The following is a 26531-nucleotide window of genomic DNA, read 5'->3' as shown; positions in this document are numbered from 1 at the left end:
ATTTCGTAGAACTCTCCAAAGTCTCCCGATTTAAATGGATTATTTCAGACAAGTTTGAGCTTAAGGCATTGCTCAGTGGAATCTTCAATAAGTATAACTCTTTTGGGCTCTGCTATCATACGGTTGTTGCTGCATCTCCCATTTATGATGGAATAATAATTGTCTGGCCATTGGGAAGTGCAGGTCATTAAGACTCTTGGCTGGTTGACAACTGCTATTAGATCTAGTCCTCAATATTTTAATGTGCAAAGTTATGCTAGAAGTTATATTTGATCTCAGCTTTCAGGTAAACTTACATGTACTTTTAGAATTGGTGGGGAGTATCTCAGTACATGGCAAACTGCAAGTATCACATTATTCTCCTTGCATACCAGGACAATCTCCTTGCAATCATCCACAGTCACCTGATTAAAAGCAAAAAAAAAGGAACAGTTGAATCATTTGGAAAACTAGGCTTCAACAAGAGATAACACCCCAAAAATAGTCAGGAAAGTTGGAGGTATGGGTGGGAAAGCTGACAAATTACAGGTGATGTGAATTTAGTGTAGATTGCTGTGATGATGTGCTAAACACAATGTTGTAAACACTATTATTTAAAAATAGTAAGGAACAATTGATTCCATAACTGTAATCATATATGTCAATGTAAGCATGGTTGCTTCACATTTTGTGGTCGTTAGGCAGCAAGGTTACTCGGGAATATTTGATGATTATTAAGGCATTTTCTACAATTTCTGGATCAAACCTGACAGCAGTCATAATTTAAGTGCAATGTACTTTCTGAGAACTATAAATAATCATGCAGAGAAAAAAAAACAAACAACACTATAAATGCTGTAAGAGACATATAAAAAGCATAACATACCTAATTTGGTAGAAAATGCAAGCCTGAAACAATATTTATCAATACAACATAACAGCAGGACAAGAGGGCATAGGTTCAGAGGTCTAAAAAGACATCTCGGACAGCTTTAAAGAAGTCATTTTTATCCTGATTAATAGCCAGAACAACAGAAAAGATAACTGTGGTTAGGCCACCTGGATTATTTAAGAACTAACTTAAGGTTTTATGGAAAAGGTAGCATGGTAAATTTTCATAGGTTTCACAAATATCGTAAGTGCTATTAAGGAACAATTTTTGTGACTAAACTATTTGCATATTGATGCACTATTCTAGGTGCAAACTCGGCTTGTTATATGCCCGTAGATGAAGTTGCTTAGAAATAAAATTTAAATCCCCTGCAATGTTGCCCTGGGACTGACAGGGTTGGCCTTCAACAATCTGCATGTGGCTTCAAGCACCATAGATTTTCATTTCCAATTTCCACTTATTTCAATTTTTGTTGCTTGATGCCACACGGTCATTTGTTAAGGGCAGTTCCTGTCATCTCACCTCCAGAATTCAGGCCTACTGTCCCCATTAATACCAAACTGAAATTTGATCTAGAACCGACTGACAGAGCTCAAATGGAGAATCAATGAGCAAGTTCTTGTTCAGTAAGTATCAGTTGATAGCACTGTCAAGGAAAACATCCATCATATTGTTCATGATTGAGAGTAGACTGATTGATTAATAATTGGCCATTTTGCATTGTCTGCTTTTTGTGGACAGTAGATACCTGGATAATTTTTTACATTGTAGGACTGATGCCAGTGTTATAGTGGAACAGATTGGCTAGGAGCAAGGCTGATGTAAGACCCAAGTTATCAGTATTATAGCAGTGATGCTCAGGACCTATATTTGATATATCTGGTGTATTTAACAGTTTGATGTCAAGTGGCATGAATTAAACTGGCTAAAAAGTAGTATTTGTGATGCTGAAAACCTCAAAAGGAGGCAGCGATGAAACAATGACTCAGCATTCCTTGTTAAAGATTAGGTATAGGCAGCAACTGCAGGTCTACCCGGAGACACCCAAACCTGTGAAAGAATAATATAAAAAAATGAGACTTACTTCCTCTTATTTGGCATGCCCTTCCTCTCCAGATGGTGTATAGACTGCCTGCACCCAGTTGTTTTTCTATTCTATCCCTGAGCTAGCCACAAGGGAATATGAGAGGATGGGCTAAGTGACTCCTACCCATCTGTTTCCCTTCTTAAAAAGGTATGTTCACTTGGCTTTAGATCTGTCAATCCATGTGGGAATGGTTAGCATTTCAAATTCAATCAGGCATTGAAACCTCAGTAACTCAATAGCAGGTTGTTCTGCTTTAACCAGTCAAAATTTCTCTCTGGAGAAAAACAAAATAGAGCGCAACAACTTAATTTCACCTTATTCACCAAAAGCAAATATTCTAGTTTGAACTGTCAAATTAATTGACAGAACAATGATAATATTATGAAATTTCATTTTTAAAAACTCATTCATGGGATGTGGACATCACTGGCCAGCATTTATTGCCCAATCCTAGATGCCCTAGACGTGGTGATGGTGTGCTGCCTGCTTGAACTGCTGCAGTCCATGTGCTATAGGTAAACCTACAATAATGTGAAGTTCCAGGATTTTGATCCAGAAACACTGATAGAAGAGCAATATATTCCCAAGTGAGGATGGTAGTGGTTTGGAGGGGACTTTGCAGTGGCAGTGTTCCAATGTACAGTAAATGAGGCCCTTGTCCTTTTAGATGGAAGGGACAATGGGTTTGGAAGGCACTAAAGAATTTTGGTGAATTTCTGCAGTGTAAATTATGGATAGTACAACACTGTTACGATTGAGCCTCGATGATGGAGGAAGTGAATTGTTTTTTGTGGATGTGGTGCTAATCAAGCAGGCTGCTTTGTCCTGGACAGTGTCAGTCTTCTTTGTGTTTTTGGAGCTGCTCTCATACAGGCAAATAGAGAGTATTTCAATGCACTCCTGACTCGAGCTTTGTAGATAAAGGTCAGGGCTGGTTTGGGGGAATGGTGGGGAGAGTGGCGCAAACCAAGGACAGTCAAAGGGATCGGTCCTTGTGGAAGGCCGAGAGGAGTGGGGAGGGGAAGACGTTCTTGGTGGTGGGGTCTAGTTAGAGTTCTCTGCCTTCTGCAAGGATTATTACCCCCCGAAACCCCAGGTACGTTCCGCTGCAACCAGAAAAGATGCAAAACCTGCTGGGACATCACCCCTCGCACCGCCATCCAAAGCATCAAACAGTCGTTCCAAGTGAGACAGAGATTCATCAGCCTCTGTTCCAACCTAGTTTACTGCATCAAGTGCTCCCGATGAGGTGTTCTCTACATTGGGGAGACCGAAGTTAAGCGTAGGGAGCGGTTCTCCGAGCATCACAACTGGACCCGCAGGGGCCAACCAGACCTCCCATTCACCGCCATTTCAATTCCTCTTCCTACTCCTTTTCCGACATGACCATCCTTGGCCTTCTCCGCTGCCACAACAAACCTCACAGCAAATTGGAGGAACAACATTTCATCTTCTGCCTGGACAGCCTATAGCCCGGAGGACTCAACACTGAGTTCTCCAATTTTCCTGAAGAAGGGTTACACCCAAAATGTCAACTTCTCCACCTCCTGATGCAGCCTGGCTTGCTGTGTTCTCCCAGCCTCTTGCCTATCTACACTGAATGTCAAAAGGTAATGGTTAGATTCTCTCTTGTTAGAAATGAAACCTGACAAAACATTGTACAGAACAAACATTATAGCATATTGGAGGACACAGAATGAACAAACACCTGAACTGCAATAACTGGATAGTGTATATAAAACATTAGATGGACTCAGGCTGTGCTCAGATATGAATGTAGTCTATGATGGGTTTCAACCATTTCTTTTAAGGGAGCTTTCACTTTCCTTTTTGTGCTTTTCAATAACCTGACTCCTCAGGCCTTCAATAGTGAAAAAGTATGTAATTGATGGTCACTGTGAGACAAGTAATGGGTCAAGTCATTAAGCTGCAAGGATACTACTGACCATAAAGCCTGTGTCTAGGTCTCTCTGACTGCTCATAGGGTTGACCTGATTGCAAATGTTGCTGCTAATGGATTTCCTGCCTCAATGAATTAAGTCATAAAGAAACTCAATCCAGAACCTACTAACTGCTTATCCACTAGGCAGAATCCATGTAACCTAACTGGAGGGGAAGAAAAGGATCTTTAAAGTGATTCTTGCCTCTTCAGAGAAATTACAACATGCTATAAAAGTAGCATCTTGAAGCAGCGTGGTGAGGTCAGGAGGTTATCTGGGAGATGAGGAAAGACTGTGTTAATCTACAAAAACAATTTCCCCAAAACTACTGAGGAATTTCATTGACGTTGCTACCTCTTAAGGTGGTCCTTCTGGCTGTTGCAGCATGTGTTTTGGATAATCTGTAAAACAACAGGTTACATTTTGCTCTTGTGTGGAGCAGATGTAGTTTAATATATAATTCTGGACTGTCATAAGAGTCATTAAAAAACTGTTATTTTCAGCAATCTTCATGAGATTTCTGGCGGTAGTTGTGCAAAGTCATTTGCATATCTCTTCCATATCTATTGATGAAGTTGTGTTGAATGAGATTGTATGGGAGTGGATTGGATTACATAGTTTGAGCATTTCTGCAAGAACTGTACTGATGTCTTTTTGTAGATAATATTGTGTTGTTGATAGACTCACTTGTGGATTAATGACTGTTTTCACTATAGTGAACAGTTAACTATATCAGTTAAACTAATAACCAATGCTTGAGATCAGGCCAGAGCTTCCAATATTCTGCTTCTTCAAATCAAACCACTTTGAAAATTAGATTTTTAATTGTCGCATTCATTTTCCAAAATATACAAATCAATTAATTCAGATTGGCTAGTTTTTATTTAATTTTAACTCTATTTTGGATCTTGTTAGAATATACATTATATTTCAATTGTGAAGTAAACTGTAAAATTTGCTTTATTTTTCTGCAAAACTACATTTCAGCTATCTGTGAGGAGGTGCAGAGCCTGGCTTCAGCTGATTCTTTTTCTTTGATGTTCACTTTCCCTTCATGTGGATGTGCTTGCTTTCCATTTGGCTGCGATTAGGAATTCACTACGTGAAAACTACAGGAGGGCAATTACATCCCACTAATATTTGGAACAGCACCAATATGGGATACAAACAAACAATCACTTTTAAATTCCCTATTTATATAAATTCAAATTTATACTTGAATTTTTACTCTAAAACTGTTAAATGTATCTTCTACGTCTAATGCAACTATACTTTGCCATATTACAATCTCTTGTCAGCATTAATAATAATGACCTACTGCCATGGGTTTCTCCAGTAGGATGTGGTAGCCCTTCTTTGCAAATGCCACTGTTGGATCCTGTAGATTTAAATACAATATATCAGCAATTTAAAAAAACTGCTCACAGCATTAATCGGTTCCGCTTTATAAATAATAATACAGCTTGTGTATCTTATAAATGAAGTATATTAGGTATTAAATACATTTGTATTTGGTATTAAATGATTGAAACAATAAGGACAATCCAGGAGAATAAAAACATAATCTGATCATCTTGTCATCAATAAAGAGTTCAACATATTCTGACCACAAGCACAGACATTCCAATCACTTTGATGTTAATGCACGTACATTTACTCTTCACAATGGCTCAGCTGGTTAAAACAAAGCATTAACAACAGCTATACAGGTCTTGTATGATTTCTAGTTTGAATGAAGTGAGCTGATAGCCAACAGAATTACAATAACAATGACACATATGGCATCAGTTTTTTAAGGGTTGGAAAGGAGAATATCTACCAGGGAGTCATTCTCTCCACCAGTGTACTATTTAGTGACTCTTGCCAAAGCTGTATAAGTGCAGACATTAGGTAATGTCCCACTGTGGCTGAAAACACCTCCTGGTGCTGATGGCTAAGCCCATGAGAATAACGTACACAAAAATCAAGCTGTTCCACCAATTCTTTGATATCCGACACAACGTCCTGAATATATGACAAGTAGTGACAGTAAACATTCAACACTTGCACGTACATGTACATGTTATGCATGAAGGTTAAAAAATACCATCCTATTGCTTTGGTGACTCTTGGTATTGGAAACATTGGTCCATTCCTAGGTTATACTGTGTACCTGAGTCATCAATAGAATTAAGCAAGAAAATTTCACTTACAGCTGATGCTATTAGCTACACAATGCTGAGGAGAGTACATCCCATCACAGATCTACTTTTTATTTAAAATGCTGTTAGAATGAAAATTCTTAATGCAAAGATCAAATTCTCCTCTCTGCTTTTAACAAACTGAGATAATGTCAACAAGCTATTTGATTATCAGCCAACGTGTAGGCATGCATACTTCCCTGTTGGTGTCACTGAATAACATACAGAGGATTGATTCTCTGGTGATTTCCCATTTTCCTCACCCCAAACAGCCTAGGCTAAATATTACCACCCCGATAAAACATTGCCTCAGATTGGCAAACTCAGAACAGACATAAAATTGTATCTTGGGGTAATCTATATGGGTTTGTGTGCATTGAACAATTCTGCTTGATCTCAAATGCATAAGTAACAATTCACTCCCAACTATCCATTATTCTTACACATATATAATACATGTATTTTAAATGCTGCAATAAATTCTTATAATTATTCATCTAAATACAACTGACGGCAATATTTTCATGTAATTTCTTGCTGGTTCAATACAGCCAATTTCAATCATCCCCAAATTTCTGATGAATATTGGAGTATTTGTGCGTTTAACATTAGTTTTCCTGGAGCCACCATAACATTTTAAGCTTATCCTACACTTCACTCCTCCTGACATTTTACTTGTTTAATCTGTTGCAAACACTAATTTGCATTAAACATAGAAATGGCCTGTGTACCTTATGATGCCTGTCTGGAGTTGCTATGATCACGGCATCTGCAAATTTCTCCCGTTTTGCAGCTTCTCTCCAATCTTCCATAACCAAAAAAAAAATCAATAAATGAAATTTGATGAAAAACAGATCTGATTAATTCTCAATGGCTTTAACAAATAGTAAATCAACTTTATCTGACTTCACTCACAGTATTTCAATCTACAACTCTCCACTGGTTGGTGTCTTATCTAGCTTAAAAAGAAATGTTTATGATAGTTGGAGGTCAATATCATCTCAGTCTCAGGACATGCAGGGGCCCCTCAGGGCAGTTTCCAAGACCCAACCATCCTTAGCTGCTTCATCAATTACCTTCCCTCTATTAGGTTAGAAGTGGGGTTATTGCTGGCAATTGCATCATGTTCAGTACCATTCACACCTCCTCAGATACTGAAACAGTTCATGTATAGCAAGATTTGGATAATTTTCAAGTTTGTATTTATAGCTGGCAATCAACATTTCTGGCAGATAGTGTCAGACAATAATTAGGTCCAACTGGGGAAGTCTGACAATAGCCCCTTGACGTTTAATGGCATGGCCATCACTGAATTTCACTTCCAACATCATGGGAGGTTACCATGCACTAGAAACTGAATTAGACCAGCCATATAAACACTATATCTACATCAGCAGTTCGGCGACTAGGGATTCTGCAGTGAATAACTTATTCCCTGACCCCCAAAGGTCTGCTCCACCATCTACAAGATGCAAGTCAGAAATAACTTGGAGGTGCCGGTATTGGACTGGGATGGACAAAGTTAAAAATCACACAACACCAGGTTACAGTCCAACAGGTTTATTTGGAAGCACTAGCTTTTGGACTGCTGCTCATTCATCAAGCAACCATCTGTTGGACGAGAACCTGGTGTTGTGTGATTTTTAACTAAGTCAGAAATCTCATGGAATACTCACCATTTGACTGATAAGAGTAGCTCTAATTTCCAACTACTTCATTCTACCATTACCAGCGAGCTGGAATATCAATCCTCCTTAATGAAGAATACAGTAGAGGATATCAGTAGCAGCATCAGTCATCCCTAAAAATGAGAGGTCAACCTGGTGAAGCTACAACATAGGACTACTTGCATGCCAAACAGCAGGAACAGCATGCAATAAACTAGTTGAATCCACACCAAACAAATCAGATCGAACTTCTGTAATCCTGCCACATCCAGTTGTGAATGGTGCTGGGCAATTAAACTATTAACAGGAGGTAGCAGCTCCATCAACAAATATCTGCATCCTCAATGATGACAGAGAGCCCAGCACATCAAAGCAAAAGACACAGCTGAAGAAGCATTTTATCTACCGTAAGCCAAAAGTAGATAATCTATCTTGACCTCCTCCAAAGTTCCACAAAATTAGTCTTCAATGAATTTGATCCATTCCATGTAATATCGAGAAAAGGCCGAGTCACTGAACATTGCAAAGACTATGGGCCCTGACAACATTTTAGCAACTAAGATTTTTGCTTCAGTTCTAACTGTGCCCCTAGTTAAGCTATTCCAGTATGACTACAAACACTGCACCTCATTAACAGGAAGGAAAATTGCCTAAGTCCAACGCACAAAAAGTAGGACAAATCCAAACTGGCCACTCTTGATCATCAGGAAAATGATGGAAAGAGTTGTGACAGTACTATTAAGTTGCACCTGCAAAAGAATAACCTGAAAACTGACACAGTTTGGATTTTCCAGGTCTCTCACCTCCTGACTTCATTATAACCTAGAAGAATTGAACTCCAGAAGTGAGAGTGATTGCCCTTGACATAGAGGCATCATTTGACTAGGTATGGCATCAAGGAACTCTAGCAAAACTGAAGTAAGTGGGAATTGGAGAGAAAACTCCCCACTGCTCGGAGTCATACCTAGCACAAAAGGAAAAATGGTTCTGGTTGGTTGGAGGTCAATCTTCTCAGTCCACATCATCATTACAGGAGTTCCTCAGAGTAACATCCCAGGCACAATCATCTTTAGCTGCTTTTTTAATGAAGTCCTTCGATCATATGGTCTGAAGTGGGGATGTTCGCTAATTATTGCGCAATATTCAGTATCATTCATGACTTCTTTGATACCAAAGCAGTCTGCGACCATATGCAGCAAGAACTGAACAATATCCAGGTTGTACAAGTGGCAAGTAACATTTGTACCACATGAGTGCCAGTCAATTGCAATTTCCAACAAGAGAGAATTTAACTTCTGCCCCTTGATATTCAATGGCACTACCATCGCTGAATCTTCCTCCAACAACATTCTGGGTGTTACCATTGACTAGGAATAGTCATTTGCAACATGAATACTGTGGCACAAAAGCAGGTTAGCGGGTAGAAATTCTGTGGTGTGTAACTTACCTCCAGTCCCTCAAATGCCTGTCCATCATCTACAAAGCATAAATCTGGATTGTGATAGAATAACCTCCATTGGCCTGGACAAGCTCCAGTAATACTTAAGAAACTTGACACCATCCAGAACAAAGCAGCTCCCTTGATTGCAACACTTTCTACCACCTTCAATATTCACTCCCTTCACCACTGATGCATGAAGTGGCAGCATAGCATCAACAAGATGCCCATCAAGGTTCCTCTAACAGCAGTGACCGTTATCATCTAGAAGGATAAAGATAGCAGATGCATTGGAACACCATGACCTGCGAGGTCCTCTTCAAGCTACACACCATCCTGACATGGAAATACGTCATCATTCCTTTACGGTTGCTGGACCAAAATCCCAGAACACCCGTCCACAAGTACTGTGGGTATCCCTACACCCCAACGACTGCAGCAGTTCAAGATGGCAGCTCACCACCACCTTCTAAAGGGCGATTAGGGATGGCAACAAATACTGGCCTAACCAGCAATGCACACAAGCTGTGAAATAATGTTTTTTAACAATATGTTTTGTGTTTTCGTTCCTTACATTTATCAAATTTGTTTGCTTCCATTTTTCCTTTTGGAAGGTACTGTTTCAAACTCAGATTAAGTTACACAGACATAATATGTCTTCCAGTAACTTCATTCAAGTGGTCATTCCTCATATGCAAGACTGAAGGATTTTGACGAGCTATTTAACTGCATTTATAACATGGTCTTATTGTAGTTGTTGGTAACGTAGCAGAAAGGCAGAGGAATCAGTTGATACCACACCTGATCCTTACAGCCGAGGTTTTGACCAATTATTTTCACTTCAGATAAACACTACATCATGTTTTACACTTGTTAAGCAGTTTAATTTTTAAAATTTAACCTGTTTTTCTTGTCAACCTGTTCAGAGATGTTATTACACACCTCTGGAGCAGGTGGGACTTGAACCGGGGCCTTTCGGTCCAGTGGTAGGGACACTAGCACTGTGTCACAAGAGGCCCTCCTATTAGCAGTATAATTTAAAAAAATTTTTATTAACATATTTTTCTAATCAACCTGTTCAGAGATGTTATTATACACCTCTGGCACAGGTGGGACACTACCACTGTGCCACAAGAGGGCTGCACCATTAGCAATATACTTACTTTGATAAAGTTTCAACTTTAAATTGTTTTTAAATTGGAATGAACTCAGTTTTGCAGACTATGCAATAGAGTTTAATATAGTTAGCCAAATCACTTTGATTAGACAATGACATCTGCGCAGTAATGCAAGCAGCCAGCCAAAGGTTCTCACCACTGAAGATGTTACAATCTTGAATTGAGTACTTCATCTGCAAATTCTGTCTGGCAATTAAACGACAATCTGCTACTCCCACAACCTAGAACACAGGCAATAATAAATAAATTCAGATAATATCAGAGCAGTGATGGATCAACAAAAGTTAGACATAACATTATTTCAATAGAAAGCAATGACACAGCCATAAGTCAAACAGAAATAGAATCTATGTGGATAGTGATAAAATGTGAAGAAGGATCACACAGAGCCTACAGATCACCTACTAGCAGAAACGAAGTGGAGGAAGAATATGAAAACAAATTAGGGAAATGAATTGAAAACAAACTATGGAAATAAGTTAAAAAAAACAAGCAATAATATGGGAGATTTCAACTTTTTTGAATTTCATTGTCCAGGAGAGGTGAATATAGAGATAAGTTGCATTTCCTTTTTAAGCCAGTTCGGGGGAAGTCATTACTAAACTTAGAAATGGAGAAGCAGGGAGCACCTATTTATTAGTCATGATAAAATAATATAGTTTAGGATTAATAATTAATAATTTATCATTTGCATGATAAATGCCAAGGTAATAGACTGGAGTTAAGCTGATTTGGTTTGAATGAGAATAGAACTCAGAAAATTAAATGGGTAGTAATGTAAAACGTCAATGGGAAATAATTAAAGTGTTCAACAGAAACCAGGGAAAAAAATTCTAAAAGCTAAGACAGCTATCCACTAATGAAATACCATGGATGAATATAAGGAAAAATTTACGACAAAGTGAGAAATACACATTCAATACATGGACAACAGGAGAAAGCAGGTCAAGGGAGAATACAAAAAACATAACATTCAAGAAGTATTTAGGTGTGCACTTGCAATGCCAGGACATAGAAGGCTGTGAGCCAAATGCTGGAATTAAAACAGATAGGTGCTTGATTTTGACCAGTGTCAGACTCGGTGGGCCAAAGAGTCTTTTTCTGTGTAGTAGATCTCTATGATGATGACTCTGTGACAATTAGCCTGTCCTAATGGAAGGTTACCAATCTGCATTTTAAATCTGTTCCACTCCACACATGCTGCCTAGATTTCCGAATATGTCTCCATTATTTTGTTTTTATTTCAGATTTCCAGCATTGACTAATGTCCCAGCAACTACACAGGGAGAAGGGGCTACTGCTGGTACTGCAACAGTAACCAAAGAAAGCATTCAGCAATGAGCTCAGACTGAGAGGCAAGTCTGGAATTTTGCCAGAGCCAGCATGGCAGTAAGCACGACTACATAAATCAAAACATTGCAATGCAGGTCAATAAAGGCATAACAAAAACAAACTAAGCTTAGAGTTTATTTCTGGAGGGAAAGAATCAAAACTGGAGAAGTTGTGCTAAACTTTCGTTAAACTTTGGTTAGATCACAAGAAGTATTCCTCACAGTTCTTCTGATCGCCATTTTATTTAAAAAGAATAGAGACACAACAGATGAATGGAAAAAAGGTTCTGTGAAATAGTACCATTAGGAAAGGATAAATATGCTGCATCTTTTTTTATTTGAAAAGACTGAATGATGACCAAGTAAAGATACATAAATATGAAAGATTTTGATAGAATACACATAAAGAAACTGTTCCATTTATGGGGAGAGCAAAACTAGAGGACATCAATATGAAACAGTCACAAACAAATCAATGGGATAAAAGAGTTCATTATGAAATCTCTGTAAATAATGTGAATAGGGGACTCGCTACCATAGAATACTGGAGCTAAATAGTTTAATGTATTTAAGAGGAAATTGATTTGCATATGTGGAAGAAGGGTAGAGAGGTTTTTGTTGATTGTGTTATGAACAAGGCCAGATCCCCTCAAAGTTGAAACTTTATTGCTGGAACAGCACAGCAGGTCAGGCAGCATCCAGGGAAGAGGAGATTCGACGTTTCGGGCACAGGCCCTTCTTCAGGCCCTGAGGAATATTCCAGGAGGGATACAGCAGGTCAAACCACTTAATTTTAATCAAAACAGAATTTATTTACAAGATTACTGAATGAAACACAAACGAAACAGAACCGAATACAGAATAGCTTAATCTATCTGAAAACCCAATAGATTATACCAACTTAAATGATGCTGTTCCAAATACTTGCGACACTCCCCATAACACCCCTTGGCACAAACGGTAGAATCAAACACAGGTTCTTACAGAAGAGAGAGCTGCAGCATGGAACACCCTCTTCCATATATAGTTGTTTCTTGGATCAGCAGCCTCGGCAACTGCCTGAATGCTTTCAGTGAATAGACCGACTGCCAAAATCCAAATCAAACCAGAGAAAAGCTGAACTGGGAGAACTGACCACTCCCATTTCATTGTACAAGTTTTTTTTAAATTAAAAGCCTTTTCCCTGAGGCAGTATCTGTTAGTTCTAATCAAATTGGCCTTAAAACCCATCCAACCCAGACTTTTCTGAATCTGGTGTCTTTACGACCTCCTGAGGAAAAACCAAAGACAACATAGCTTTGTTAAAGGAGCAGCATCATCACAATAGAATTAAAAGAGAAAAGGATGGGAGAAGGTTTAAGCAGAACTCAAGTGCCAGCATGGACTGGGGGTTAGGGATGAATGGCATGTTTCTCTGTTACATATTCCATATAAATTTTGCGATACTTCAAATCTTGTAATGCATTTATTCCTTTCATACAGTATGAGCTTAAGGTGCATTGATTTCTTTTTAGTCTCAATTCACTGAATAGTTGTCCTCTTGAAAATTATGGAAGAGTTAGGATAGCAAATCAAACATTTGGTCAAAGAGGTCATTTTTAAAGCAGTGTAGTAGAGGGAATTCAAATCTTGGGGCTTATGTAACTTAATGTAGGTACATCTATGATGGAGCAATGAAAATCATGCATGTGCCATAAATTGAAGAACCACAGAGATATTGTAGCATTGTGATTACAGATATAATGATGAATAGAACCAAAGAGACATTTAAAAACAACTCATGAGAAATTAATACTCAGGCATTCTCAAACCTGGAGAAAACATATTCAGTGAGAACTGGGGGTGATGCATGATTGGGATTTGCTGGAGTCAGGATGTAGACAGCAAAACTTTAGAAGACCGCAACTTTGCGCAGGTTACAAGGTGGGAGTCTGGATAGCAAAGGTGTCCAGATTCACAATCTCAGATTTTTGCAGTGCTGAAAGTTTATAATTCTTAAATCAGCTCTCTGAATGAGCAATTCTCTTAGTGCCATCCTTCCGAGCTCTTCTGAAACCTTGCACATTCTTCCTTTTCAAATAACAGCCTAATTCCCTTTTGAATACTGTAATTAAATTGCTTCCACCATACTCTCAGACAGGTCAGACAGATCTTAAACATTCACTGCATGGAGATCCAAGATGGCGGCGACCCAGTAAGTCTGAGTCTGCAGTGCTCTGCCTAAGACTTGGGGAAAGTGGGGCACCCACCCTTACCTCACCTTTTAAATCACTTAGGATAGCTTTTGCCCAGTGTACTTAGCCATTTTACATCAAACTTGGACAGTTTGGTGTTCTTTAAAAATGACTAAGGGCAAAAACTCCCGCAGCTCACAACAGATGGGGACCCCTCCTCCACCTCCTCCTGTAGCAGCAGGGACGTCCGCAGCTGCTTCAGGGGACTTACCTGCGGAGGCGAGCCTGATCTCCCTGATTGCTAAGCTCCAGGGGAAGATCGATGCCTTTATCGAGGAGACCCGATGCAGGTGGGAGTCGATCTCGGTCATGCTGTATGTCGGAGGGGCAGAGCAACAGGGCCGCGGCCTTGGAGACTGCTGCTGAGTCATCCGTTGGTCAGGTCTGGACCCTGGAGGAGTGCATCAACAACCTCGATAATCGTTGGTAAAATATTCGGTTGCTGGGCCTTCCCAAGTGGGAAGAGGAAGGCCAGCTTGCAGATTTCTTAGAGCAATGGCTCTCACGATTATTGAAGTTGGAGTCGGGGCTGGGCTGGTTACGGGTGGAGTGGGCCCATCGGGTTGCTGTACGCAGGCCCGGATCGGACCAGCATCCCCGTCTGATTTTAATCCAACTTCAATACTATCAGGAAAAACAAAAGCTGCTGGAGGCCTCCAGAGTCCTGGGGAAGGATCCCCAGACCATGATGCACAAGGGTTCCAGGGCAATGTTATTTCAGGACTTTTCACTAGCCGTGGTCCACAAGGAGGGCATTCGATGAGGCGAAGAAGCGTTTGAAAGACTTAAATATTCAATACTCTATGCGTTATCCGGCATGCTGCACTTCAGCCATGGAGGATCCGTTTATAACTTTGGATCACCGGAGAAAGTGAAAGAATTCTTGGACTCTCTCAAATAGACTGCAAGACTTGAACTGTATGGATAACTACTTTATTTTTGCTCCCCCTTTGTTTACCCTTTCTTTCTTCATCTCTCTTTCACTCATCCTTTCCTGGGAGTGGGGTGGGGGGGAGAGCTTGTTCTTTATTCTCTCTTTGATCTCCTTTTTATAGCTCGTGCGGCTTATTTGATTTGTGGGGGGAGGAGAGCTTCTTTTCTTTTTTTTAAGAGCAGGGTTTTCTTCTTTCTTCATCTTGCTTAGTTGCCTAATACTTACTGGGAAGAGCGCCTCATCTTCCGCCTAGGAACTCTCCAACCACAAGGGATGAACTCAGATTTCTCCAGTTTCCTCATTTCCCCTCCCCCCACCTTGTCTCAGTCCCAACCCTTGAACTCAGCACCACCTTCTTAACCTGCAATCTTCTTCCTTACCTCTCCGCCCCCACCCCCACTCCGGCCTATCACCTGGCCTTAACCTTCTTCCACCTATCGCATTTCCAACGCCCCCCCAAGTCCCTCCTCCCTACCTTTTATCTTAGCCTGCTTGGCACACTTTCCTTATTCCTGAAGAAGGGCTCATGCCTGAAACGTCGATTCTCCCGCTCCTTGGATGCTGCCTGACCTGCTGCGCTTTTTCAGCAACACATTTTCAGCTCTGATCTCCAGCATCTGCAGTCCTCACTTTCTCCTAGAAGATATCTAGCGTAACTTGCCAGAAAGAAAAAGGCTCCCCAAGCCATTACGTCCATTAGAGAAAGTGCTGGTACCTTGACTTGTGACTGTAAAAAGATCAATACTGCCTTTAGAAAGTTCAATTTTGAACTGTATAAGTCGCAGGACTGTGAGGATAGAACTGGGAAGATGAAATCCTTTTTTTAAAAATTTAGATCTTCTGGGCCTAACCTCAGAGCAGGTGTTGATCTTGAATGCCCTAATGACGACCCAGGAAGTACAGGACAAGGTTAGGCAGCTTCAGAGTGGCAAAGGGCCGGGGCTGATGGATTCCAGGTTGAGTTCTATAAAGAATTTATAGGGGAACTGGCGGGGCCACTCATAAATGTGTGTAATTACTCACACAGTCAGGGCTGCCTCCCGCCTTCGTTGAGAGAAGCAAATATTTCTCGCATTCTCAAGAAGGGAAAGGTCCCAGAAGATTGCTCTTCATATTGACCCATATCCTTGTTAAATATGGATTTCAAAATTCTTTCAAAAATGTTAGCATTAAGACTGGAGAGGGTCTTACCATACATCATAAAAGAGGACCAGACGGGGTTTATAAAGGGCCGCAAGTCAACTAATAATTAGAAGGGTATCAAAATATGACATAAGCCTGTCAACAAGGAACAATACTGGGTTTAGCTGTCTCCTTGGACGCAGAGAAGGCATTTGATCGGGTAGAGTGGCCATATTTTTTCTATACGGTAGAAAGATTGTGTCAGAGAGGTATTTACTAAATGGGTTTCAGTATTATATAATGATCCCAAAGCAGCGGCGATCAACAATGGTTGAGGCTCGGATAGCTTTAGTGTCAGCAGGGGCTGTCGTCAGGATGTCCTCTTTCACCACTATTATTCACGCTAGTGATTGAACCACTAGCCAAAGCTATATGAACTGACCCTAACATAACAGCTCAGAGGGTTGGATCGGGCAAGCACAAAATTACTCTCTAAGCGGATGATGTCCTCCTTTTCTTAAGTGATCCTTTGACATCCGTGCCTCGCTTAATTCAAGTGGTTAATCTATTTGGTATGTTCTCAGGTTACAAAATCAATTTTATGAAATCGGAGGCCATGCCATTGTGAGGTCTTGCCAGTATATCCGATTTACCGGACGGATCTCGCTTTCCCTTTCAGTGGTCACTAGAGGGTTTTCTATACTTAGGTATCTTTGTTACTCCAGTATTTGGTCAGTTATATAAAGCCAATTACGTACACTTATTAGAGAAAATGAGGCAGGACCTTCAACGCTGGGGAGATCTCCCAATATCCTGGTTAGGCAGAGTAACCAGAGTTAAGAATATCCTATCTCGTCTTCTATATCTGATGAGAATGCTCCCCTTGATGATGCCGAGACAGGTGTTGCGTAAGCTCTACGGCTGGCTCGGCTCCTTTATTTGGAATCATAGATGGCCCCTTATCAGATTAGAAAAGCTGCAGCTCCCACAAGCAAGGGAAGGACTGGACTTTCCCAGATTTTAAGAGGTACTAATTGAGCTGACTGGGTCTCTTGTGACCCACAATCAAGCTGGTTAGATATTGAGACCTCCCAAGCAAAATGTCCCATCATCAATCTTTTATTTATGGACAAGATGAGAGTTATTATGGACTATTGTAAAACCCCTATTGTATTAAATACAATTAAAGCCTGGAGGATAATGCAACAAGATGAGGGTAACTTGCAAAAACCTCCCCTTATACCGCTATAGTGGGAGTATCAGGATTCCAGCCAGGGCTGACAGATGCTACATTTAAAACTTGGAAGTCCAGAGGTATCTCTGTTTGGGAAACTTGTTCGATGGGGAGGTTATGATGTCCTTTAAGCAGTTGCACCAAAAGTTTGGACTGCCTAACAGGGACCTTTTTCGGTATTTCCAAATAAGGGACTTTACACAAAAAAAGGCCACACTGATAGTCAATCCCTACAAATTGGATCAGGAAAAGAAGAGTGCTATGGCCAATGGGGCTGCCCTTGGTCAGTACTCTTTATCACTCACTATACAATAAGGTATTGAAGGACATGAAACAATTATATAAAATCTGGAACCAAGAATTAGTGTTGGAAATCTCTTTAGAAATGTGGGAGGACATCTGGGAAAATACTGGAAAGATCTCTATTTGTAATAGAACTCAGGCTATTCAATTAAAGGTACTTCACAGGGCTCATATAGCAACTGAACGACTTGCAAAATTCAAGGCAGGAGCATTCCCCATGTGTCCTAAATGTAAAATAGAAGTTGGCACTCTCATGCATTGTCTATGGACATGCCATAACATCCGCAGGTATTGGGATAGAGTAGTGAATGCCTTGACAGAGATCTTGGGTACGGAGATTAGACTGGAACCAGTAACCCTGCTTTTGGGCTCTTCAGATTTCCCCTCCCTGGATGTGCACAGGAAGAAATTATTTACCATCCTCTCCTTTTGTGCAAGGAAAAATATTTTAGTGAATTGGGTAGCTGAAGGTCCCCCAGGACTTTCGAATTGGCACAGGTTAGTCATGGAATATATCCCCCTTGACTTCCTCACAAATATGGTGCATCAAAAAATGTAATTATTTTATAAAATATGGCAGTCCTTTTTGAACTATATCGACACAGATATCTCGGCCATATCGTCCAGGGCTTTTGTTTAGCTGTGGTAATAGTTCTGGCTGGCTCAGGGGCCGCCTAGGAGGAGGAATCCCGTATAAATATGGGTTTTATTATGACTTGATGTAAATCTATTTTGAGCATGTATCTAGTTATTTAATTACTTTGTTGTTTACTGTTAGTAATGTACGATATACTATTTTATGTTTTGGTTGTTTGTAGAAGAGATTAGTAGTTAGTTGTTTTTTTTCCTTTTTTGTTTTGTTATTATGTATTTTTTACTTATTTAATTTTATATTGATGCTTATATTTGTACTCTAATTTTGTTAAAAAAATCTTAAATTTTCTTTTTTGCCATAAAATACCTATAAAAGACATTCACTGCATGAAAACATTGTTTTGCGTATCACTTTTGCTTCTTTGACCAATTACAGTACTTTAAATCCATGCCCTTTTATTTTCTCCTTGTCTATTCTGTCCAGATCCTCATGATTCTGAATACCTCTCAGCCTCCTTTTATTAAAACTCATTTTTAAGAAAGAAAATACCTGATCTCAACTGGGTGAAAGAGGAGTGCTCCATTGGTCTTTTGCTCTTGAGTTATGGAGACAAATTAAAATGAATTCTGACTGCTAATTACTACCTGACTGGAATGCAAGTACATATCAAGTGAGAAAATATCAGTTTTGTCTCACTTGTTTCAGGTACTAAAAGGGTACCAGAATCTATGGAACTCTGAACAGCAAAAGGAACAATTCTTGGAAATTTCTGAACAGCTGGAAGAGACCATTCAAAAAGTCTTATGAAACACAGAGAATAACTGACAAAGAAGAGACATTGAATTGAGGCTCAGTGTAACCACAGGCCATTATTTTGGCTACAAAGTCCAGAGGCTTACCAATTACCTATTATTCTAACAGCTTCTTTTGTCACAGCCTACACTGGACCCAATATAAATAGACAGTGAGTATCACTCATGATATCAGATGATAAAGCTGGTAAAAGAAAACACGAGGAAGTAAACAAAATGGATACACTTTAAACGTAAAAGAATTCAGCCATGCTCATCAATCACATTACTGTTTGGGGATCTTGCTGTGAGCGTATTGACTACTGCATTTTCTTACAATGATAATCATACTTCAAAAGTATTTTCTTGCTGATAAAGCAATTTGGGACATATTGTGGTCATGAAATCCACTGTAAAAATGCAAGTCTTTAAAAGAATCAAGCTTATCTTTTAACTTCACTTTCATACATCTCAATAAATCATGTGACACTGTCAGCAGGATACGCCACTGTACGATTTGTGAAAAATTGACTGTCCAAAGCTCCTCAGTCTCATCCACTCCTTTCATGACATTATGCACTGTACTTCATTCTCCAAATGCATCAGAAATGGTGCATCTGTTTGATGGCACAACTTCTGACAGTTTTAGATTGAAGAATGGAATGAAACAGGGATGTAGCCCAGCCCCATTTTGTTTAGTTTTTTCTTCTCCATGCTTCTGACCTTGACCTTTCCTGCTGACATGGGTGGAGGTTACCTGCACAATAGGTCAGACAATATTCTTTTGCCATGCATTCAGACTGAAAAGTGAAGAGAATGTACATGTGTTGATAAGAGAATTTCTCTACATTGTTGCACTAGTTGCTCTCACACAGAAATTTAGCTACAAAAGATCTGCAGATTATCTCTGCAATGCCTGCAACTTGTTCTCACTTTTAAAAAGCAGCAAAAAAACCATGATTATTGGATAGGGTGTCACATCTCTATCCTTGATCATCTGAAATAACACCCCTGTGAAACTTGATGGGCTGAATGATCTATGTTTGCTCCAATGCTTTATGATCCAAGTGGTTGGCAAATTCTACTATCATGGAGCCATAATAACAGACAACCTAACAGGCAAAACTCAATAAAAGCATAGAAAAACTAAATGACCACCTCTGGCTGATTCAAGAAATATACATGGAACAACATGAAGCTGACTCTTAAGACTCTTAAACCAAGATATTTTTCCTAGCACCTTGTTGCATATTTATGAAATATGGATGACTTACGGCCTTGATGAAAGGATACTCAACAACTTGCATATATGTTGATTGTTGTGCATTCTGGGTATTTCATGGAAGGACAAAATCACAAATGGGGCACTCATCTCAAAAGCAACTATGTGAGCACAGATCAAGTAAAAGAACCTTTGCTGGCTTGGGCATATTCAGAGGTTAGAAGACAGTCACATACACAAGTGTTTTCTGTATGACAAGATAGCAGAAGCCAGAAGACCTTTAGGATACCAAAAGCTCTGTTTCAAATTGGACTGCAAGCATGATGTAAAGGCTTTAAGCACAGATTTATGTTCCCTTCCAGACACCAGGTGATCAGAGCGGAAAATGGCAACATCACTTGTGGGTCAGAATGCACCACCATTCAACCAGTGCCTTCAGCAATTTGGCAGCAGGTCCCAACATCAAAACAATCCACAATGACACCGCATAATCAGCTCCTATCCAATACTTGTATCAAAACAGGAATGGACATTTCCACCATCAGCTAAAGTGTACTAGATGAAGCTACCCCTTAAAAAAATGAAGCATATTTTCTACACGTCCATCATTTTAAATATGGTTTAATGCTGGCAATGCTGATATTTAAGTTGCTCCTATTGATCATAGATTATGACAGGATAGAATCAAGCAGTCACAGTATATTCCAACGAAGTGGAAAGATGGGGGCATAGTGCAGCTGCTGCTTCTGCCCACCCCTGCCCTCTTGACTTTAGGGTGTGTTAAAATAATTTCTAGGTGCTGGAGAAGTCCCAGCCAAAACATCATGGCAATTTGAACAAGAGACCACCATCAACAATTAAGAAGGCATTTCCTTTAGTGTCAGTGCCAGCCCCTTGAAAGGGCTAACCTTTCACTGAATGCTTCACAGCTGATTCAGGATTGAACACTATCATTGAACTCAGCAACTTGAATTCACATCTTTGTCGTTGACCTCGTTCACTGTTCTAATGAAGCTCGAGAGAGAGAGACTTAAGGAATCCTAACCCTTCAAATTGAGCACTTCATTTACAGCCTTTTGAGATCAACATTTGGAACAACCTATTGCTCACAGTCTATTGGTCAGTAAGTGCCAGTAAAAATTCTGCTGGTATCACTTGCAGCTCCTGAGGATATATATTTTATTTCTTTACTTGTTCCATTAACACATCCCTTTTGTCCTGGATCAGCATTTCCATTCCTCCCACATCTACCCTATGTCAGACTTTCACTTTTGTTGATAATGGTCCCTTACTGAATTTTGAGATGATGTATGTGAATTTTTCTTATAAATCCAACACTTAGGCTTACTCTCTGCAATTGTGGGGTATTGCACATTATACTGATGTTTTGACCGTGGTTTCTCCTGCACCCAGGAACTTCCTTGGCACAACGTAAAGTCAAAAGGGCAGTGGCAGGCAGAAGAAGCAGCTACCTTTCTGACCTTGATGGAATACATATAGCTGCTTGATTTGGGTGGAAACAAATAATTTTTAGTTAATTTTCAGTCTAATGTACTGTTGAACAATTGCCAGCATCCCTTTAGTACCTCATTCAGGTGGTCATTTTTCATAGGTATTGTCTGATGGGTCATTTGACTGTACAGGCATCACAGTCAATCAAATCTTTTACTCATCCAACTAGCAAAATTCCATCAGACACTAGTGGAAAGTGATCAAGATTATGCTGAACCAGTATCTTATTCTTCCCACCTTATACCAGTGTATTGAAGCAATTGACATGTCCCAATTGCTTCCTCAGCCAAGATTGTTAACTCAGAACAGAGAGTAGTGTGAACCTCAGATCTTCTGCTTTATATACCTCAGTAATCCCTACACTAGTGGGGGCAGCTACAATCATTTTGTTTTCAATTCTATTGAAAAATCACAAAACCACAATTATGTTATATACAATAATGCAAGATTTACTTCAGGGTGGAAAGCAGAATTAGTTTCAAAGAAAACATTTTAGATTGTTTAAATGAAATGTTTGCAAAAATACAAGTTTAGATCATGTTTATTTTGTGTCTGAATAATGATCTTGACCAAATATTTACTTTTCATTTTTCCCTGATGTGACACTTTTGCAGTAATATAGCTTTATCTTTCATAAATATCTTGAAGTCCCAAAAGCAGATGAGATGGCTGCTGAAGACAACAAACTGTGACATTACTGTTTTAATAAAGCAGAAACATACCATACCACCCTGGACCATTCCCAAGTTATTTGGTCATTTTCTGGTAAAGGATGTGACATCATGAGCTGTTTCCTCCTAGTACAGTGATTTACTGTTAACTGCATCCCACAGAGATTTATTCACTTAGATGGTGAATTGAGGCTTTTAATTCAGAGTCTGTATAATGTTTCAATGTAAAACTACAAAACTTTGTCAGGCTACCAAAATAGCGACGTGATTTGAAGTTTATAGGTGCTACAATCAACTCCCATTATCACACTGTGACAATTCAAATATAGAGTAATCAACCAATAATGGCAGCAGGCAGACTGATTTTCTCCATGACTATCCTGTTTAAATAGTTACGATACAGGCCTCTTATTTCAAATCCTGTTTTAGTTCAACTGGAAATATTTTTCAGTCCTGCTAGTGAGATTTACATAAGTCAAAGAAGGTCCCATATCCTATTCCCTCTAAGTTATCTGCTCTGATCTACAGTTAAGACCACAACACAATTAGCTTCAGTATAATTGAATTATGAAAGGGGAAAAAAAAAATCAGCCACAGTTCAAGATGCTGTTGAAAAGTCTGTATTTGTGGATATGAAAGAAAACAAGATCAGGTCAACATGTAATCGGTGTTCCTTCTGTTCTGAATAGCCTGTAAACTCACTTCCAGTCTCACCCAACAAGAATGAACAAAAAAGACTTGCCAGAAGATAGCTGGCACATTTGAAAAGTATACATCATCAAGAGGGCATTGTTTCAGGACAGAGGGGAAAAAATTGGAACACAAACAAATAAATACATTTTCATTCATTGTAATTTTAATTCTTCTATTCTAGGTTTTAATTTCATCAGATCAAAGAGTAGGCTGAAAGGTCTAGGAGCAGACTGCCAGATTTTCAGCTTAAAAGAAAATGCGTCTCCACTGAAAATCAAGCTATCCTTCTGTCTAAAATCGAAAACAACAGGACTTCCAAAACTGCAAGTGTGCAGTTCACCTCCTTCATCTTGTAGCAATCTATAATCCCCATTATCAGTATTCTCTTATAACTATTACTAGCAAATAATATCCCCGTTATTTTATAGGCTGTGTCTAGGAACACAAATATTATGCAAAGCAGCTGAATTTTAATTAGAATGCAAGACTAATTCATTGCTCCACTGTACCTAACATTCAAAGACCAGCATTACCATTATCTCGCTGCTGAGGACTATATTATCAGCCCTTACATTTGGTGCAGTCTTGCACAATAGACTTTACTCTTTCCCCTTGGTTTCACAATTTAAAAATATGTACTCATTGGTCACAATTTCCTCCAATAGCACTTATCGTAAATGATGTAAGACTAATCAGAGACAGGCATTAAAATATTCTTAACTGAGAAACAAAAATAGCAGTAAAAATGTAACTGCAGCAGTTGAAAACAAAATGAACTTTAACAATTATACTCCATGCAATGATCAATAAAGGCAAGTGTACCGAATGCCTTCTTCACTACCCTGGCTACATGTGACTTGACTTTCAAGAAATTATGAACATACACCCAAAAGTCTTTTTGTTTGCCAACACTCCCCAGAACCCTACCGTTAAGTGTATAAGTCCTACCTTAATTTGCCTTACCAAAATGCACACTTCACATTTATCTAAATTAAAACCCACCAGCCCATCTGATCAAGGTCCCGTTGTATTCTGAGATAACCTTTTTCACTGTACACAACACCAATGTTGGCGTCATCGGCAAACTTACTAACCATTCCACCTATTTTCACATCAAAATCACATATAATTGACAAAAAGCACTGGACACAGCACCAATCCTTGACAGCTGGTCACAGACCTCCTTTCTGACAAACAATCCTCCACCACCATCTTCTGTCTGCTACCTTCAAACCAAAGTAGTTTTGTATACAAATGGCTAGATCTCCCAGCATTTCATGTGATCTAACCTTCAAGAAACTCAATTAAGTTAGTGAGACATGCCTTCCCACACACACAGCCATGTTGACTATCCCTAATCAGTCCAAATACATGTAAATCCTGTCCCACAGCATTCCCTCCAACAACTGGCCCACTACCAATGTCAGCCTCACCGGTCTATAATTCGCTGACTTTTCCTTACCACCATCCTTAAATAGTGGCACCACATTAGCCAACCTCCAGTCTTATGGCACCTCACCGGAGACTGTCGATGATACAAATATGTCAGCAAGGGCCCAGCAACCACTTCCCTAGTTTCCACAGTGTTCGAGGTTACACCTGATCAGGTGCCAGGGATTTAGCACCACCTCTTCTGTAATATGGACATTTTTCAAGATGTCACTATTCATTTCCCCACCTTCTAATCATCCACTAATGCAAAATATTAGTTTAGTATCTCCCCCATCTCCTGCAGTTCCACACATAGGCGGCCTTGCTGATCTTTAAGAGGGCCTATTCTCACCCTAATTACTCTTTTGCCCTTAATGCATTTAAAGTCATTGAGATGTACAGCACGGAAACAGACTCTTTGGTCTCAACTATGCCAAACAGATATTATATATAAATCGTGTGCCATTTGCCAGCATTTGACCCATTTCCCTCTCAATCTCTCCTATTCATATACCTATTCAGATGCCTTTTAAATGTTGTAATTGTACCCGCCTCCATCACATCCTCTGGCAGCTCATTCCATACACATACCACCCTCTATGAAAAAGGTTGGCCCTTAGGTCCGTTTTATATCTTTCCTCTCTCACCTTAAATCTATGCCCTCTAGTTTGGACTCCAGAATCCCAGGGAAAAGACCTTGCCGATTTACCCTATCCATGCCCTTCATGATTTTATAAGCCTCTATAAAGGTCACCCCTCAGCCTCCAACGCTCCAGGGAAAATAGCACCAGCCTATTCAGCCTCTCCCTTTAGCTCAGAACTTCCAACCCTGGTAACATCCTCATAAATCTTTTCTGAACCCTTCAAGTTTCACAACATCCTTCCTATAGGAGAGAGACCAAAATTGAACACAATACTCCATAAGTGGCTGAACCAATGTCCTGCGCAGCTGCAACATGACCTCACAACTCCTAAACTCGATGCACTGACCAATAAAGGCAAGCATACCAAACGCTTTCTTCACGATACAATATACCTGTAGCTCTACAAGGAACTATGAACCTGCACTCCAAGGTCTCTTTGCTCAGTAATACTCTCCAGGACGTTACCATTTAGTTTATTTGTAGAATCCCTTTGGATTCTCCTTAACCCTATTGCCACAGCTATCCCAGGTGTTTGCTGGGTCCCTTGCTGAGATATTTGTATCATCAATAGCCACAGGTGAGCTGATAGAGGTTGGTTAATGTGGTGCCAATATTTAGGAGAGACTGTAAGGAAAAGCCAGGGAACTATAGACTGGTAAGCCTGATATCAATGGTGGGTAGCTGAAAATGTGTTGCTGGAAAAACGCAGCAGGTCAGGCAGCATCCAGGGAACAGGAGAATCGACGTTTCGGGCATAAGCCCTTCTTCCTGAATCATTCCTCATTCCTGAAGAAGGGCTTATGCCCGAAACGTCGATTCTCCTGTTCCCTGGATGCTGCCTGACCTGCTGCGTTTTTCCAGCAACACATTTTCAGCTCTGATCTCCAGCATCTGCAGACCTCACTTTCTCATCAATGGTGGGTAAGTTGTTAGAGAGGATTCTGAGGGACAGGATTTACACACATTTGGAAAGGCAAGGAATGATTAGGAATAGTCTGTCTCACTAATTTGATTGAGTGTTTTAAAGAGTTGACAAAAAGGATTGATGAAGGTAGAGCAGTAGATGTTGTCTGTTTGGACTGTCACAAAGCTGGTCCCTTTTTTCTCAAAGCTGTTCCTTTTCTCAAGGATACTGTCCCCTCGATGTTTTTCATAAAACCCTCCCGGCTCAGAGATGACTAGTTTGGTACAGAGTTGAAAAAGGATTTTGAGAAGCCTTTTATTTCTATGTAAACAGATGAGACTTCAGGCCAAAGTGGTCATGTTTTAGAAGTGACCTGTATAATGCAAAGGGAGTGGTCAGCTCTCTAGCTGAGCAGTTCAGTCCAGAACTAGTGAAGAGTCTCCAGTTTCCTCATTTCCCCTCCCCCGACCTTGTCTCAGTCAAATCCCTTGAACTCAACACCGCCTTCCTAACCTGCAATCTTCTTCCTGACCTCTCCTCCCCCACCCC

The 26531-nt window shown here is 39.9% G+C and overlaps 1 protein-coding gene across 8 annotated transcripts in view; it reads right to left on the bottom strand.

The window, feature by feature from the left end:
- Nucleotides 1-26531, bottom strand: part of zgc:154075 (uncharacterized protein LOC556929 homolog) — a 261564-nt gene that overhangs the window by 203607 nt on the left and 31426 nt on the right. For 7 of the 8 annotated variants that reach the window (XM_043675943.1, XM_043675939.1, XM_043675941.1 and 4 more), the window contains exons 3-6: nt 10498-10582; nt 6810-6883; nt 5217-5276; nt 297-404 (exon numbers count right to left, since the gene is read on the bottom strand). In XM_043675943.1, coding sequence (XP_043531878.1) covers nt 297-404; nt 5217-5276; nt 6810-6883; nt 10498-10582 — 327 coding nt within the window. The remainder of the gene's footprint in view (nt 1-296; nt 405-5216; nt 5277-6809; nt 6884-10497; nt 10583-26531) is intronic. The other variant, XM_043675945.1, reaches the window with a different exon arrangement.

This window comes from Chiloscyllium plagiosum, chromosome 34 (genome assembly GCF_004010195.1).
Source record: "Chiloscyllium plagiosum isolate BGI_BamShark_2017 chromosome 34, ASM401019v2, whole genome shotgun sequence".
Taxonomy (NCBI): Eukaryota; Metazoa; Chordata; class Chondrichthyes; order Orectolobiformes; family Hemiscylliidae; genus Chiloscyllium; species Chiloscyllium plagiosum.
Note: the sequence above shows the minus strand (reverse complement) of the source record. Positions and strands in the feature narration are given on the sequence as shown.